The sequence below is a fragment of the Hyaena hyaena genome, unplaced genomic scaffold (assembly GCF_003009895.1).
Source record: "Hyaena hyaena isolate Hyena2069 unplaced genomic scaffold, ASM300989v1 scaffold_29, whole genome shotgun sequence".
Lineage (NCBI taxonomy): Eukaryota > Metazoa > Chordata > Mammalia > Carnivora > Hyaenidae > Hyaena > Hyaena hyaena.
Window position 1 is genome coordinate 1671240 of NW_024080661.1, and position 16295 is coordinate 1687534.

The window sequence follows — 16295 nt, forward strand, 5'->3', positions numbered from 1 at the left end:
TTGGGCAGGGAACCAGCCAGTGGGGCAAGGTCCCTCTGGGGTGTGAGGTCCATGCCAAAGCTTGCCCCAGGAATGTCCCTCCCCGCCCCGTCACAGTCCCCCAGCGGCTCCTGCCCGCTCCCCCTAATGGGGTGTCCCCCCTTCGCACACACAGGTTGGCGGCTGGACCGTGGACCCCGTGTGCCTCCTCAGCTCCCTCTGCTCCCACCTCCATGGCGACTCCGCCCCCTCCGGGGCTGGCCAGCCGGCCCAGGTGAGTCACCCACTTCCCTCACACCCCCCAAACCCCTGGAGGAGTTTGGCTTTGGGGAAGACTTTTTTTTTTTTTTTGAGAGAGAGGATACCCAGGACTTTAATTTTGCATCCCTTTCTTTTATATAGGAGCCTCTGATTTCAGGAGACTCCTATCCCCCGTTCTCTCCCCCAATTACCTGATTCCGAACACTGCCTCCCCCAACGGTTTGGCTTTGGGGAAGGATTTTTTGAGGAGGAGTACTCAGGTTTTGAAAACACTTTTTGCATTCTTTTCTCCTTTAAACAGGAGACTCTTGTGCCCTGTACTCCGTTCCCACCCCCACAGCAGACCACCATCTCACTCCCATATCCCCACCCTACCTTCCCATCTCTGAGCAGAACCAACCTCCCCCTGATGTCTTACCATCACGAAGTTCTTCACAGTGTCTCTCTACCACCCTTCTCGGTATGTTCAAGGCTTAGTTTCCAGTTTTAATTTGAGAGGACTTTGGCATCTAGCTATTCGTTCTGAGTTTGTTCCCTAATTCCTCATCAAGCCTCAGTTTCCCTGATGGGACGATGGGTCGCAGCCTAGACAGGAGCACACTTAGGCAGGGCTTGGGTTCCCAGCCCAGGCCCGGGCCTTGCCATGGGAGGAAAGTAGGCACCTGGGGCCCAAACAGGGAGGAGGGGTCAGGGAGTCAGAGTTGCAGCAGGGAAGGGGCAACCCCCAAGGGGCCTTGGCTTGAAGGCGTTCAGCTCTAGGAGGCAGAGGAGATGCAGAAACAAGGAATCCAATGGGTAGCATGGGTACCAGCTTCACTTCCTCACACGTTCTGCTCCCCCGGGGACAGGCAGTCAGGCTTGACTTTTTCAAGGAGAATTAGAAGGAAAGATGTGACAGCCTAGGAAAGGACAAGGCTCCAGAGCACGGACGTTTTAGCGGAGTGTAACTCAAGTCTAGTGACAGATTGGCACGCTCGGCATCACCCACAGGGCATTCAGCCCACTTCCCTTCCTGGCTCTCAGCCCCATCTTGACTGAACTTCGGGGAACAAAGATGTGTCTGCCCCCAAGGCTGGATGGCAAATGGGATAGACTTGTCCTGCGGGGCCAAGTGCACATGGAGGCTAAAACGGGGCTGGGACAGGGACGGGGATGGGGCAGAGGACAGGCACGGGGTGCCTGGAGCATACAGAGGCCTCCCCAGATGATGTGGTTGACGGAGAGGAGTGAGGCTGAGCTTGGTGAGCTCAGATGTCCCTGGTCATGGGGTTCTAGGCCTGTCCACATCTGGAATTTGCTCTGATAGAGGAAATTCCATCAGAGTTTGAAAAGACCCTGACCCCAGGGCTGTGTCATTACAGAGGAAAGCGGCTGTTCATAGGCTCTTGTCATCACTTGCTACTTAGTGCTTAGCAGACTTCCCCGTGGCTGAGGCTGAGGCTTCTTTATGTAAAGTGCAGGATCAGAGAGTGTCAGCGAATGCCAGAATTACACAGCAGGACGAGAGATCGGAGGCCATCAAGGAAGCTTAGGTGCCCTAGGCCTCCCGGGCTTGGCTGGGAATGGAGTCATTGGAGAGTTGAGGAGGGCAGCGGCGCACAGCTGAGACCCTGATGGGGAGAGGCCATGAACAGGAGGGTGACATGTCAGGAGGCAGGACACTCTTCCCCCCAACCGTAGGCCAGACCTTTGGGAGCGGGAGCCTAAAGAGGACTCTGGGAGAGGCCCAGAAGCTAGACTCCAAGCCGCAGCCCCTCCCCCACTTCCACTAGGCTGCCTAACCTCCCTCCCTCCTTCTGCAACCCGAGTCCCGGGCGGCGGGCCGGCGTATCGGGTGACCGCGGCGACGCAGCCACCAGCCTCCGCGGATCCTCGGCGGGGCTGCGCCGGCGGGGCCGCGCCGGGGGAGGGGGGCCGGAGAGAGGATGTGCTCGGCGGCGCGCTGCGCCGCGCCAGGTGGAGTCGCGGTTACCGGGGCGACCGGGGCCCGGGCCGGCTCCGCGGCGGCGGCTCTCGCATTGCAGCAAAGGGCACCGGCGGCGGCGGCGGCGGCGGCTGCGGAGGCGGCCGGGGGAGGGGAGAGCCCGGGCGGGTGGGAGTAGGGGGCCCGCCCTCCCTCCCCCGCCGGACGCGGGACCTGGGGCTGGGGGCCCCGTGCATCCACCTGTGGCCGCAGGTAAGGAGGAGCGGCTGCGGGGGCCGGGGCCGCAGCCTGAGGTTCCGCGGGCGGCGGGGCCCGGAGATGGGAGCCGTACCCGCGGCTCGGAGGGGCGGTCGGGGGGGGTGGGTGGGAGGCGCGCAGGCCTTTGCTGTTCCCGATCCTTGAGAAACGCCCCCTCCCCTCCCCCACCGCGTTCGCAGCCTTCCGTGTGGGCCGGGCCCCCTCCCCGAAATGCGGCTGGCGCCCCCTCCCCCAACCTCGGAAAGTCATGACCTTCCTGGGGTGCGCCCTTGCCCCCGGCGCGGCGCAGGTCCCGCAGCGCCCCCCCCCAGCTTTGCATTGGAGGGGTAGGAGGGGAGGGTGTCGATGGGCATACCTGGGGGCAGGGTCGTGAATATGCGTCGTGGTGGGAGGCTAGCCACGCGGGGGCACATCAGGTAGCCCTGGGGGGCTGGTGTTTACGTGGACTAGTGTTCACGGGAGTTAAGAGGTGGGTGTGTGCGCTGGTGCACGCGGAGCCAGGGGACTAAGGAGCGGGTGGTGCGACCCGTTTGCTTGTCCTCCCTTCCCTGGAGAATGCGTCGTCGGGGCTTGAGGTCAAGGAGGGGTCACGCAACTCGCCTAGCCTACAGGGGACGTCTGCCCGAGGAGGCGAGAGAGACCTCAGCTGGCTGGACTCAGGCTCCCAGGGGGCACGGCCCGCCCCTCCCAGGGCTCAGCCCCGAGACCAGGATCAGCTGCAGGGGGAGGAAAGACCCCTACTAAGGGCTCTTAAGGTGGGGAAGGGAGGGGGTTAACTCTTCAGCCCCCCCACCCCACCCCCAGGGAAGAAGCTATTTCCTCTTCTCACCTGGGAGTTTGAGGACTCCCCTGCCTTGCTTCTTTGGGTCTCTGGGAAGCTCCCCCTCCCGCCTTTCTGAAAGCCTTTTCCCTGGAGAGTGAATGCTTGGCTTCCAGATCTAATCCTTTAGAACACCTTTCCTTTTGCCCCCTGCTCCCGTAAGATTCTTTCCTACAAGTAATTACCCTTGGCACGGGCTCTCCCACTCAAACCTTCCTTTTTCCCACCTTCTCAGCGTCCTCTGGGAAGTGGAGACCCCCTCACCTCTGAGTGTGGAGGTGGGAGAGAGCTTCTCCCTGGTATTGGAAGCGTTTGCTGGGGGCGAGGGGCCAGAGCTCTCTGGGGCTCTTCCTGCCCTTTACCCTCCTTCCAGGCGGTTTCTGGTGCTGGGAAATTCCCAGGGGAAAGGCCCAGAAGGCTGAGCAATGCTGGGTGCCAGGAGATGGTGGGAGCCGTGCCAGACAAGACTCTTCAGAGACATCCCCTCCCCTCCTAGGGACTGGTCCTGTCTCCTTCGCATTCATTCATGGTCAAATATTTGTTGAGGGCCGACTACACACAAGGCATTGTGTCAGGCACGCAGGAGGAGCACAACCAGGGAAAGGGTGAGGAGGTAGGATGGGAGAACCCCACCTTGGCAAACGGAGGGGGAGCTCTCTGCTCTCCGTCACCCAAGACTCTTTAACACCCTGGAAAGAGACAGAGACAGAGGACAGACGGCATTCCTAGGGCCTTCTCCCCACTTTTGTCCCCCTCTCCTCCCCGTCCTCCCCCCAAGGACACTGAGTTGCCAGGAGACCATGTGTCTTACTCCTGGTGGGGCCAACATAAAAGAGGATCTTTGTTCCCACTTTCTAGAGAGGCCGCAGGGCAGGACCTACTCAGCGTGCCCCACAGGCCAGAGCCCAGTCTCCGAAGTCTGATCTCAGCCTCACCCCGAGTTTGCCGAGCACAATGCAGCAGTTCTTCTGTCGTTACCCTCTAGCGGGGCTTGCCTGGCCTTTCCTGTGGCACTGAGGCTACCCTGTCCCCAGCTAGGGACCCTTCCCTTCCGAGTCTGACTGCCCCACGGGTGTGCCTGGCCCCGGGAGTCTGCGGCAGGCCCGTGCCCAGGGCACAGCTGGTGTGGCTGTCGCCAGGCCCCAGAGGCACAAGGGGGCCCCAGCCACCTGCACATACTGAGTCTGATGTGTTGACCCTGGGGGCTGAGTGGGGGCGGGGGATCTTCTGCTTCCCTAACGCACAGTGTCTGGGGTGTCATAGGCAGACGACAGTGGCTCCATGGCCTGGCGAGTAGGGGGAAGGAGGGATGAGACCTTCTCTTTGTATGTGTGTATTGTGTGGGTGCTGTTTTGTGTATTTCTGCAGCTGGGGGTGTGTGTGTGCACGCACACATACCTGTGAATAGTACCCATGTCTCTGTGCATTCGGGATGTACATGTTCGGGTGTGTGAATGGTACTGGTGCCTCCGTGTTTCTGTGAGTGGAGTCGGAGTGTGTGTGAGCAAGTCAAGGACCTGTGGGGGGTAGGTATGTGTTTGTGCATGAGTGACACTGCTCTCTGGATGAAGATCTCTTGAGTTTCTGGGGTTGTTTCTGGCCCTGGAGGGCTTCTCTCCAAGTGCTTGTGTCCTTTTGTGAGTGTGTTTTTGTTACTCTGGGTGTATCTGTGGCGATGTCCTTATCCGAGAACATCTGAGAGTCTGTGCTCAGCTCCGCGTGGGGCCTGCGTATCTCGGGGCACCGTGGGTGGCCTGTCTGTACACTGTGTGGTGGTGACAGTAGAGGAGGGACGGCGGCCTTCTCTGCAGAGCCGTCCATCACTGCCAGGCCTGCAGACATGACTCCCATCCTAAACCTTCCCGTGCCCTCTGCCTGGCTCTGCCTGCCCCCCATGCATCCACTCCCTCTGCTACCCCTCCCCTTCCCAAGGCCACGGGCAGCTGTGGCTAGGACCCGTTACTCCAGCCTCTTGCCTCCTCTCCCCTCGGCACCTGTGGGCAGCCCCTGGCACCCATGGGGGTGGCGTGTGTCCATAGATTGTTCTAGGCATTGGCTGGGGCACAGACTTTGCTGTCCCCTTCCCTGGCCTGGCATGTGACTGTCTTTTGTGTCTCTCGGAGCCACTGCTGGGGGTAGAGATGGGAATTGTAACTTGGACAGGGATGGTCCTGGGGAGTGAATCTTCACCCCAGCCCGAGCCTGGCATCACCCCCACTCGGGTCTAACTCGGGTAAAGCCTCCATCCCAGCAGCACCCCTTGCTTCAGCCTCCAACCTACTCCTCTCAGCCGTGAAAGCATTCAGGTGCCACAGGGTACCTCTCCGTGATGTCCTGCCCTTATCAGGAACACTCAGTGTCCCTCTTCTCTGCCAGTGGCTCTGAGGCCGGTGGATCTTGTCTGCTTGTGCCAGGCACCCCAGTGCCAGGCCATCTGCTGCCTCTGTCTCCCTGCTGAGGCTGGCACCGGTCAGCAGGGTGCCCTCAGCTTTGCCAAGAACCAGCCCAGCCTCTGGCCTCCTCCCTTGTCCTTAGCCATCTGGAAGGGCCTTCTGGTCTCTAGGGAAGACAGGGTGACCCTAGGGCGTTGTGAATGAGGAGGAGCCTGAGGTCCCCTACTCTAGGGGTGCAGGGAGCCTTCCTCATCTCTCCAACCAGAGGACACTGTCCACACTCCCAGTCTCTACAGCCCCCCTTGCTGCCCCTGGCTCCCCATTCATTGCCCAGTACTGCGAAGTGACAGACACTGTCCACTTTGCTCTGTAAATCCAGTCCATTGTGGTACACAGGCCTCCCTGCCCTGGCCTTGCCCCCCCCTTCCACCTCCTGCTGTATCAATCCCCCCCTCCGTCGGACTCCAGTCCTGACCCCACAGTGCTTCATTCAGATATTTCCTGCCTGTCCCCCTAGTGAAGTCTAAATCGAAGCCCATCCAGCTGGCCCCAGCCCCTCTTTGCGGCCCAACCTGCTACCTTCCCAGGCCTCGCGCCCCAGCCAGACTGGACTAGCGACGATTCCCTCCACGCACTCCCTGCTTGCCTGCCCTGGGCCCTTGCCCGTGCTGTCCCCTCTGCTCAGCATGCCTTTCCTCCCAATCTCCAGCTGCTCCTTTTTTCGAGACCCAGCTCAAATGTCACCTCTTCCAGGAAGTTTCTCCTGGCTCGCCACAACCAGATGCCGCTTCTTTGACCCCACAGCTCCGATTCATTTCTCCCAGTGTCTCATGGTCATCGGCGCCTTTTCTACCCATAACTCTCTGAGTTACCATGACTGGAAGGCGTGGCTTGTGCATATCTGGAATGGTTGTCCCTTGTCCCTGGAGCCTGCCCAGGGCTGGCCTGGGTCTCAGGAGGGAATGGGATGTACCAGGTACTGCTTCCTTGCTGTTCCTGAGAGGGGCAGAGGGCCTGGTCCCAAGGCTGAGTGCTGAGCTCAGAGGGTCTCTAACCCACCTCCACCCCTACTCTCCCCTCCCCACCCCTGCATAACCATCTCTTCTCTTATTTCCATCAGCAGCCAAACTACTGGAGTTTCAAGGTCAGTGTGTGTGCTTCTGCTTCCGTGACAACTGCATGTGCTCTCCTGCCCCTGGCCCCCCCTGCACATGCTTTGCACAGGGGTGTGCGTCTGCACGGGACCTTCTGGTGTGGGCGGCGGGCTTTGGGGCTGCAGGCTGTGGCTGCTGCTTTGAGAGAGTCGGGGTTCGCCTGCCAGGGGCTCGTGGATCCCGAGTGGGAGTTTGGGCCACCCCTGCTGGGGGTCTAGGCTGGGGGTACTTAGGCTTTCCCAGGCTGGGAGGGGCATTTTGGAATGAGAGGCCTCCTTACATTTGCCTCCGTCTGGAGACACCGCTGGCTCCGAGGCAGGGACCTGGAACCCCATGATCTTGTTGAGGGTCCTCTTCTCTGGACTCAGCTTTCATCTTCCAGGGAGGCATTGGGTGTGTGATGCGCCCCTCATCCCTTTCCTCCTTGGCACTATGGGGAGCTGGCCAGTGCCAGGCAAGAGACTCACAGCTCTGCACCCCAAACCTGTTGCCCAAGTGGAGGGCTAAGCGCAGGGATGAGTGCCTTCCTGCCTCCCCTGGACAGTTTGGACTGTCCACAGCTGGAGAGCTCTCTGCCCTTCTGGTGGCATCCTGCTGAGCCCCGGGGTAGCGCCCTTGGGTGCCTCCTCTGCCCAGAACCGAACCAAGCTAGGCTGCCACCTGTGCCCCTGAGTCTCCGACCCTCCAAATCCCAGGCATCGTGACAAGGGGTGTGAGGCATCCATCCCCAACTCCCCAGGTGTCATCTCGCTCCAAGCATCTTGTTTGCGTGCATGCTCCCGGAGAGAAGTCCTTGAATCAGAGAAATCATGGAGTCATAGACTCATGATGTCAGGCCTGTAACTGTTTTGGAGGAAGCAGCAGAATGTAATGGTTTGATGCACGGGTCCAAGAACCCAGAGGTGTATTCCAGTCTGTTATTGAACTAGCTGAGCGACCAGAAGCAACTTATAGAATCCCCTGGGCCTCAGTTTCTCCTCTGTAAAATGGAACAACAATATCTGCATCATAGTATTGGTGTAAAGATAGAAGAGATGAGATACTGCACGTCCTAATCACAGGGCCTGGCTCCTGGCAAACCTTCTATGGTAGTTCACCTCATTAGCTCTTAGAATCACAGAAACTGACTGGATTCCCAAATCAGAATCCCCTTGGGAACTTGTCAAAAATCCTGAACTCCAGGCTCCAACCCCCAGAGATTTGGGTTCAGTGAATGTGGGGGACCCAGTGAGGATGTTTTTAAAAGCTCCCAAGTGAATCTGCCCCAGTCGGTGGACAGCCTTTGGAAACCTTGGATCCTGGTGCGGCCGTCCCCACTCAGGGTCCCCTCTGCCTGATCTCTGACCAGGAGTCATGGGCTCCTTGATGGAATACTTCCAGTGACATGCGCGCACCGGCTCCCACAGCAGCCCCTTACTATCTTCGGAGAGCGCTGCTTGAATGACCATTTTCTTCTCCTGTCACCTCCTTCGTAGACAGGAAGTCCTGGATGTCTCGCTTTTTTCTGCCTTCTTGACTCAGCCCAGGACTAGAGAGAAGTGCTAATGGGCTTTCTCTCTTCCCAAGAGGGTTTTTGACAAAGGCTGTGAGAATGGAAAGGTGCACCTAGGGCCAAGATGGAGACAGGCACTAGCAGCACAGGGAATGTGGCTGTCTCTTCTCCCAAGGGTTGCTCGGACAGGGTCCTGCTTTCTCTGCAGTCAGCAGCCCCTCGAATCCCCCACTTCCTTCTGGCCCCTGCTCCATCTTCTTACTGGCACCTCACCTGTGTCCCCAGGCACTGTGGCCACCCCCTACTCATCATCCCTGCTAGCTGCCTCATTCTGCCTGAATTCTGTAGGCCCCCCTCCACTTCAGCCTGGCAGCCACTGGCCTTTCCGTTGCCTGGCAACCTCATGGTCACCAGACCTGTCCTGCTTCCCCACACTGCTTCGGGGCTGAAGGTGAGAGAGAGGGGCACAGGCTGGCACTGGTGATCAGCCTGGAGCTGAGTCGTGGGGTCCAAAGTCTGGGTATATGTGCCCCCCATGTGGGCTTAGTTCCTACGTTTGCCCTCCCTCCTCCACCGACCCATGCCCACTCACTGGTCAAGGCATCGTGCTTCAGACTGAATCCCCCCCTGAGGTCTCCAAATCTGACCTTCCGCCTGCCCAAGCCTTCCAGGCCACTTCGGGCACAGCCGGGCACATTGCCCATCAGAGGAAGATGCGCTCTCTTTTCCAGAGTGCTAATCCAATGGGAACATTAAATTGAGTTAATATGAAGATGGAGATTAATTAGGGGCTAATCAGGATTTGGGGAAGGAGGAAGCTGAGGAGAATAAATGATTCCTTTTTAGAGATACTTTTACTTTTGTTAATTATAAAAGTGATACATTCAGATTGTGCAAAATTCACCCAGCAGAGAAACGTATAAAAGAGAAAGCTTTGTCTCAATCCTGACTTAACCAATGTTAACGGCTTTCAGCGACTTGTCAAAAACAACTTATTTTATAGAAAAGTACAATTGGACAACGTGATTTTTTCCTTGATAATATATGTAAATATAATAGATACACGTGTATATCCTACATAACACGGAATGTACATAACATAGATCTGACTTATTATCTTCTCCCTTAAACAATGGAGTTTCTGACAGCACCCAGGTTTAAGGGAAGGGGCTGGGGCAGAATGGCAGGAGCTGTGACCCTGAGTGATAGTCCCAGCCTTCAGCCAAATGTAGGCTCTTAAAGTGTAATGGAAATCATGGTGACCCCTCCCTGGAGGGGAGAGTAATCAAGCTGTCCCTGGGGCAAGGGATGGGTCACTGGGTGACCCCCTTCCCTAGCCCCAGCCAGCTAGCACCCTCAGCTATAGCTTCAGGGCAAGGGGCTGCCATGCTGGGCACTGGGGGGGAGGCCTTTCCAGGAGGCAAGCCAGGCCAGGTGGCTGTGTGGCAGCATGTGCCTCTTGCAGGGAGTGGCTGAGGCCGGGCACATAGGCCACGTGCTCATGGGGACCACACCAGGCTTAGCATGTACATTGCAGGTAGTAGGCAGGGTCTGTCTGAAACCAGAGTCGAGCTAGCCTTGGGATGGTTTTCCCAGCCACCCTAAGTCAAGGATATTGTGTCCCTCTATGAGGGCCCCTACCTCACAGAGCTGGGATCCTGGGGCCCCCCATACTTTTTACTTCCTCCCTGGGCCCTGCTTCCTGCCCCCAGCCAACCCTCTGAACTCCACGAAGGATAAATTCGCCGCTCAGAAACCCGCCGCTTAATTAATGTCTGGAACTAATGCCCCAATTTGCTCAATGATTCTGCTGCTCACCTCAGTGACAAATTTGTGTTGTTGTTCTTTGGAAGCTTAAAATAGCAGGCGTGCCCTGGCTCCCGCTCAGAGGGTTTCTTGTCTGGCTTCCCAGGTTGCCTGAGTCCTTTGCTCACTCCTTACCTGCTGGGTGTCCTAGGGAGGCCAAGGCCCTAAGTGACTGGGGAACTCTCCTGTAGCCACACAGCGAGTCTGGAATCTAGGAGACTGGTGTGTGTGTGTGTGTGTGTGTGTGAGTGACTGACTGGCCAGCAGGGGCTCCTTATGCCCAGATAGGGGCAATGGGCAGAGTGAAGGGGCTCATGTTTGATCCCTCTCATCCTGCCCTGCCCCTGCAGACTCGCAGCTCACGCCACACTCAGGGAGCCCAGCCCGGGCTGGCAGACCAGGCAGCCAAGCTGTCGTACGCCTCGGCTGAGTCGCTGGAGACCATGTCGGAGGCGGAGCTGCCCCTGGGCTTCAGTAGGATGAACCGCTTCCGCCAGAGCCTGCCCCTCTCCCGCTCTGCCAGCCAGGCCAAGCTGCGCTCGCCAGGTACTGCTAGCCCAGCCCAGCCCAGCCCTGGCCAATGGCTCCTCCCTCTGCGCTGTTCACCCTGAAACCCTCTTCACCGCCCCCCATTCCATCTCTTCTAAGCCGAGCCCCTGCCTCCCTTCCCACATTCCCACTTCCCTGCCCCCCAGCAGTCTTCTCCCCTTGGGGCCTCTTCCCAGCCCTTCTGTCTCTCACCCCTTCCCTCTCTCAGCACCGCCTGCCCTGCCCCTTGCTCTCCCAGCCTCCTCTCTCCTTCATCCCCTTCGCCAGCCGCCTCTTCCTTCATTCCCCTCAGCAACGACTCCCTTTCAGTTTCTGGCGCACCTGCCCCTGTACCCCCTCCCCCCGCCCCCATTTCATTTCCTCGTCCAGGCTGCTACCTGCCTGGGGTGGAGGAGGTGCTGGAGAGGAGCGCAGCATGAGGAGTGCCTGGGTGCACCTGCACTCCGGGGCCGCATCTGGCCTCAGACCCTGCCTCTGTGGGACCAGCGCGGCTCCCGAAGACCCCCCTCGCTCTCCCAGACGGCGTGGTGGTGGCCGTGGTGGTGGTGGTGGCGGCGGCGGCGGCAGTGGCCGCGGTGGCGACGGCAGCAGCTCTGACAGAGAGGGCGGCGTCTCCTTCGCAGGGGTGCTGTTCCTGCAGTTCGGGGAGGAGACTCGGCGCGTGCACATCACGCACGAGGTCAGCAGCCTGGACACGCTGCACGCGCTCATCGCGCACATGTTCCCGCAGAAGCTCACCATGGGCATGCTTAAGTCGCCCAACACCGCCATCCTCATCAAAGACGAAGCTCGCAACGTCTTCTACGAGCTGGAGGACGTCCGGTGGGCGTGGCCCCGGGGCATGGGTGGGCTTCCCCAGGCTCCTCCTCTGAGGCGGACTCGACTCCGCAGGCCTTTCCCTCCCCAGCTTCCTCCTGAGCCAACCTCAGTCCTTCCCCGCTCCTTCCTCGGTCATCTTACCCTCCCCGCCCCCCCATCATCCACACCTGCTTAGCTCATTTTGGCTTGAGCTAACCTGACGATGGCGCGCGAGGCCGAAGGGGTGGGCGGGGTGGAGGCTCTTGGGTGTGTGTTGATGGCAGGCAGTCTGAAGCACTGAGCAAGAAGTTAGGAAGAGGTTGGGGCCCTTGGCCCCTCTTGCCACCCCTCCTGCCTCTTCCTGGAGTAGCTACCCCTCCTTATCGCAGGGCTGAGAATGGTGACCCATTGCACCTTCCCCTTCTCTCCTAGGGACATCCAGGACCGAAGTATTATCAAGATCTATAGGAAGGAGCCACTTTATGCAGCTTTTCCTGGCTCACACCTTACCAACGGGGACCTCCGGGTATGGCTGGGGATCTCCAAGGCATTGGGGAGGCTGGGCAGATGGGGTCCAGGTGCAGAGTCTAGTTTCTTGTCACCAGGGATCAAGGCCAGTTTTGGGAGAAGGGAACATAGAGGCTGAAGCAGAGAGTAGCTTCCACCAACTGTGAGGTCATGGAGGGGTCCCTCCCCTCATGATCCCCACCTCTGCATTCAGGATTTCTCCAGCAGGCCTCTAGATATTCTAGGGTGCCTCTATCAGGGATCACTGCTTCCCCAACCCTCACCGCAGAGTGGGCTGGGGGTTGCGCCTCTAGTGCCTCTCCATCTGCCATTTCCTCCATCCTGGGAGCTGTGATGGGAGAGGGGCCCAAATGCAGCAGGAGGGAGGGAAGGCAGGGAACAGAAGGGACTTCCTAAGCATCAGGGGGGAGATGTTGTTTCCTTAAGCAAGGGGCAAGGGATCCCCTTTGTGACTAACCCTGTGAGGTTCTGGGACTGTCTCCTGCACAGAGGGAGATGGTGTATGCCTCGAGGGAGTCGTCGCCCACACGGCGTCTCAACAACCTGTCGCCGGCACCACACCTGGCGTCCAGCTCTCCGCCGCCGGGGCTGCCGTCGGGGCTGCCGTCAGGGTTGCCATCGGGGCTGCCGTCCGGGCTGCAGTCGGGCTCGCCGTCGCGCTCGCGCCTCTCCTATGCCGGGGGGCGCCCGCCCTCCTACGCTGGCAGCCCGGTGCACCACGCGGCCGAGCGGCTGGGGGGCGCCCCCGCCGCCCAGGGCGTCAGCCCCAGCCCCAGCGCCATCCTGGAGCGGCGCGACGTGAAGCCAGATGAGGACCTGGCGGGCAAGGCGGGCGGCATGGTGCTGGTGAAGGGCGAGGGCCTCTATGCCGACCCCTATGGGTTGCTCCACGAGGGCCGCCTGAGCCTGGCCGCGGCAGCCGGCGACCCGTTCGCCTACCCGGGCGCCAGCGGCCTCTACAAGCGCGGCTCTGTGCGCTCGCTCAGCACCTATTCGGCCGCCGCGCTGCAGTCCGACCTGGAGGACTCGCTGTACAAGGCGGCGGGCGGTGGCCCGCTCTACGGCGACGGCTATGGCTTCCGCCTGCCGCCCTCATCGCCCCAGAAGCTGGCCGACGTGGCGGCGCCCCCCGGAGGCCCCCAGCCGCCGCACAGTCCCTACTCGGGGCCGCCCAGCCGCGGCTCACCGGTGCGCCAGTCTTTCCGCAAAGACTCGGGCTCCTCGTCGGTCTTCGCAGAGAGCCCCGGAGGCAAGACCCGCAGCGCCGGGGGCTCCTCGACGGCCGGAGCCCCGCCTCCCGAGCTCTTCCCCGGGCCTGGGGAGCGCCCGCTCGTTGGGTTTGGGCCGCCGGTGCCAGCCAAGGACACGGAGACCAGGTGAGGGACGCTCGTGAGGCCTCAGGGCTGTTGGGGGTGGGGTAGGGAGAGGGGACACATTTTAGTCTGTGGCAGGATTGTGTCCTGGACTGTGAGACCCCAGAGTCCTTTGTAGATCCAGAGTAGCTTTGAGAGTTCACTGGAATAATTTGGATATGGCAGGGAAGGCACTGGAGAAACGGACATGCTATTTTGCTTCCTTCTGCAAGACCTGGAGGGGTTGGATGAAAGGGCCCCAGACCAGGCCCCTGGAGACCTGCGTGTGCATCGGATCCCTAAACCTCAGTTCCCCCAACTGAAATTGAGGCTGAACCAGCACTCCGGTGCTTTTCCTGCTGAGTTTGCAGGCATGAGAGCTGTCCAGCACACAGTCAGCTGAAGTCCACTGGGGAGGGGGTGCTGGTAAGAAATAGGAACGGGGAGAGAGGCACATTCCATTAGGTGGCTCCAAGCTGGGGAACTCTTGCCCATTATTCAGCCCCATACTAAGGATGCAGGGCTGGAGGAGGTAACCAGAGCATTGACCTGTCCCCTTCTGTCCTCAGGCAGTGCCACAGAGATGTGGAGAAGCCATTCACATTCACACGGCTCTCTTGTGGCTTGTGTGCCAGGCACTGCACTGGGCACTGTGGATGCCAGGTTGGGAAAACCTGGTTCCTACCTTGTTTAGTGGGGATGACACATTAAAAAAAAATAATTGCACTTCCTTTGAGAAGGTATACAGGTGGTGTGGGAGGACGAACTCCTTAAAGCTGTTGAAGACTCTGGAATGGCCTTGAGGAGGGAGGAAGGAGGACATGCCACATGTGCAGCCCCCCCCCCCGGGTGGGGCCCATTAGGGAGCCAGTGTTGAGAGATGGGGCTGGCAAGGAAGGAAATGACTGTTGGATGGAAAAGGACCTTACTAATGTTAGGTGGGGGACTGTGGGCTTGAACCTTAGGCATTAGGGCCCTCTGAATTGTCTGTGCTGGTGGCTGGGAAGGGAATGGTATTTCCTTTAATTATCACTCTTAGGAATGGGGGCTTTGGCAAGAGGGATCCCATAACCAGAGAAGGGGTTGCTTAAAGCCACCATCCTTTCCAGGGAGCGCATGGAGGCCATGGAGAAGCAGATTGCCAGCCTCACAGGCCTGGTACAGAGTGCCCTACTGCGAGGCTCGGAGCCTGACACCCCCAGGTAAGACTCTTCTCTCAACACTACTGCCAGTGCCTATAGTTGGGGCAAAAGGAAGGGAAGGTGGGCACAGAGGCCTGGCCCAGCTCTTCCAGTGTCTCTGTGTCTGATTCTGTGAGCCCCTTTCCTTCTCTGGGACTCCATCCTAACATCAGGGGAGTGGAGGAGATTAAAGTCTCACCCAGCTTTGATGGTATGGGGTCAGCCTGGACCCACTGATGGCCATCTTTTCCCTGTGCCACACAGCGAGAAGATTGAAGGCTCCAATGGAGCAGGGACCCCTTCAGCACGTGAGTGACCCTTTGCCCCTCCCCCACAGGTACCTGCCCTCTCCAAGCCTCAGATTCCTAACCTGTAAAGTGGGAATTGAGCCATCAGCTACATCACTGGCCTTCAGTGGATCAGTGAGCAGTCACCTTAGCCCGAAATGCCTTTACCCTGGTGCTTTGCTCCGCACAGAGGGGCTGAGCCATTAGGTGGGGCAGGGAGTTGGAGCCGCGTGCTTCCCTGGCTACTGTGAGGATCCGGGGTGGGAAGGACCTTGTCCGGACCCCTTGCAGGCTCAAGGTTTGTTCCCTTTCTCCCATCCTCGTGGTCCCTCTCTGCAGCCTGTGGGTCAGGGAGCCGGAGCAGTGGGGCCACCCCAGTGTCCGGCCCTCCCCCGCCCTCGGCCAGCAGCACTCCTGCGGGGCAGCCCACTTCCATCAGCCGTTTGCAGATGCAGCTGCACCTGCGTGGCCTGCAGAACAGCACCAGTGACCTGCGCAGCCAACTTCAGCAACTGCGAAAGCTCCAGGTTCGGCCAGCTCTGGGGCCTCGCCCGGTGCCCCGCCCCCTCGCAACCCTCCCACTCACGCCGAAACACCTTCCCACCGCTGGCCCTGTTGTCTTCACTGCGCCCTCCTACCCCTTCCAAAAACTCACCGTTCCCCTGGAGCCCCAGTCCACCCCTCCTGAGCCCTTTCCCCCAGTCAGTATCCTCAGGGTAGTCCCAATTCCTTCTTGCCCACCATTCTTTGTCCCCTCCCCTCCTTTGGGCGGAAGCCCCGCCCCCCTCCTAGATCCCCTCTGCTACCCCTTCCTGAGTCCGCACAGTCTTCCCCGCCCTCCCCCATCTGGCAGATGGTCCCACCAGTCAGGAGCCTGGCATCGCTGTGCCCGCTCCTCTAGAGGTCCCAGGGCCCGTCAGGTGAGAATAATGAACAGAGACAGGCTGGAGAGGGGGCAGAGAGTTGCCATCTGGGCAACGGATAAGATCTCACCCACCCCCGCCATTGCCCCAACACAGCCTTAGAACTGGGTTCCAGCGTTAAGTTAGTCTCCTCGCCCCAGCCACGGAAACTCTATCAAACCCCAGTGCTTGAGTCTCCCATCGAAGCCACAGCCATGCAGCCGCACGGTCGGCACGGTCCTACATAGGGCTACCTCTTGCCCTCCAAAGTTGCCCATCCCGTTCCCCCGTCTCTGTATTTGCCCAGCGCGTAACCTTGTCCTCCTCCCCTTACTATCATAGCCCTTGGCTGCTGCTCACAGCCACAGCCACGCCGCCGCACCCTCGCATGCTCCAATTGGGCACTTCTCCCTCCACTGTCCCCGTGCCTTTCTCCTCCTGCCTCTATTCTTCCCCAGAATTTAGCCCACCCCTTCGCTGCTGCTCGCGGCCGCAGCCGAGCAGCCGCTCCTTCCGTGGAGCCCGCCCAGCCTCCGGCTGTCCTCTGCCCGCCTCCTCCCGGCCCGTCCCCTGCTGCGCACCTCCATTCCCTCCCACCTTGGCCCATCGGT

At 59.7% G+C, this 16295-nt stretch overlaps 1 protein-coding gene across 1 annotated transcript in view; it reads left to right on the forward strand.

Annotated features, from left to right (window-relative positions):
* Nucleotides 1-16295, forward strand: part of SRCIN1 (SRC kinase signaling inhibitor 1) — a 71782-nt gene that overhangs the window by 38010 nt on the left and 17477 nt on the right. The window contains exons 4-12 of the mRNA XM_039227785.1: nt 155-253; nt 6756-6779; nt 10438-10633; nt 11260-11458; nt 11867-11960; nt 12452-13338; nt 14424-14516; nt 14760-14803; nt 15122-15309. Of these exons, the coding sequence (XP_039083716.1) occupies nt 155-253; nt 6756-6779; nt 10438-10633; nt 11260-11458; nt 11867-11960; nt 12452-13338; nt 14424-14516; nt 14760-14803; nt 15122-15309 (1824 nt within the window). The remainder of the gene's footprint in view (nt 1-154; nt 254-6755; nt 6780-10437; nt 10634-11259; nt 11459-11866; nt 11961-12451; nt 13339-14423; nt 14517-14759; nt 14804-15121; nt 15310-16295) is intronic.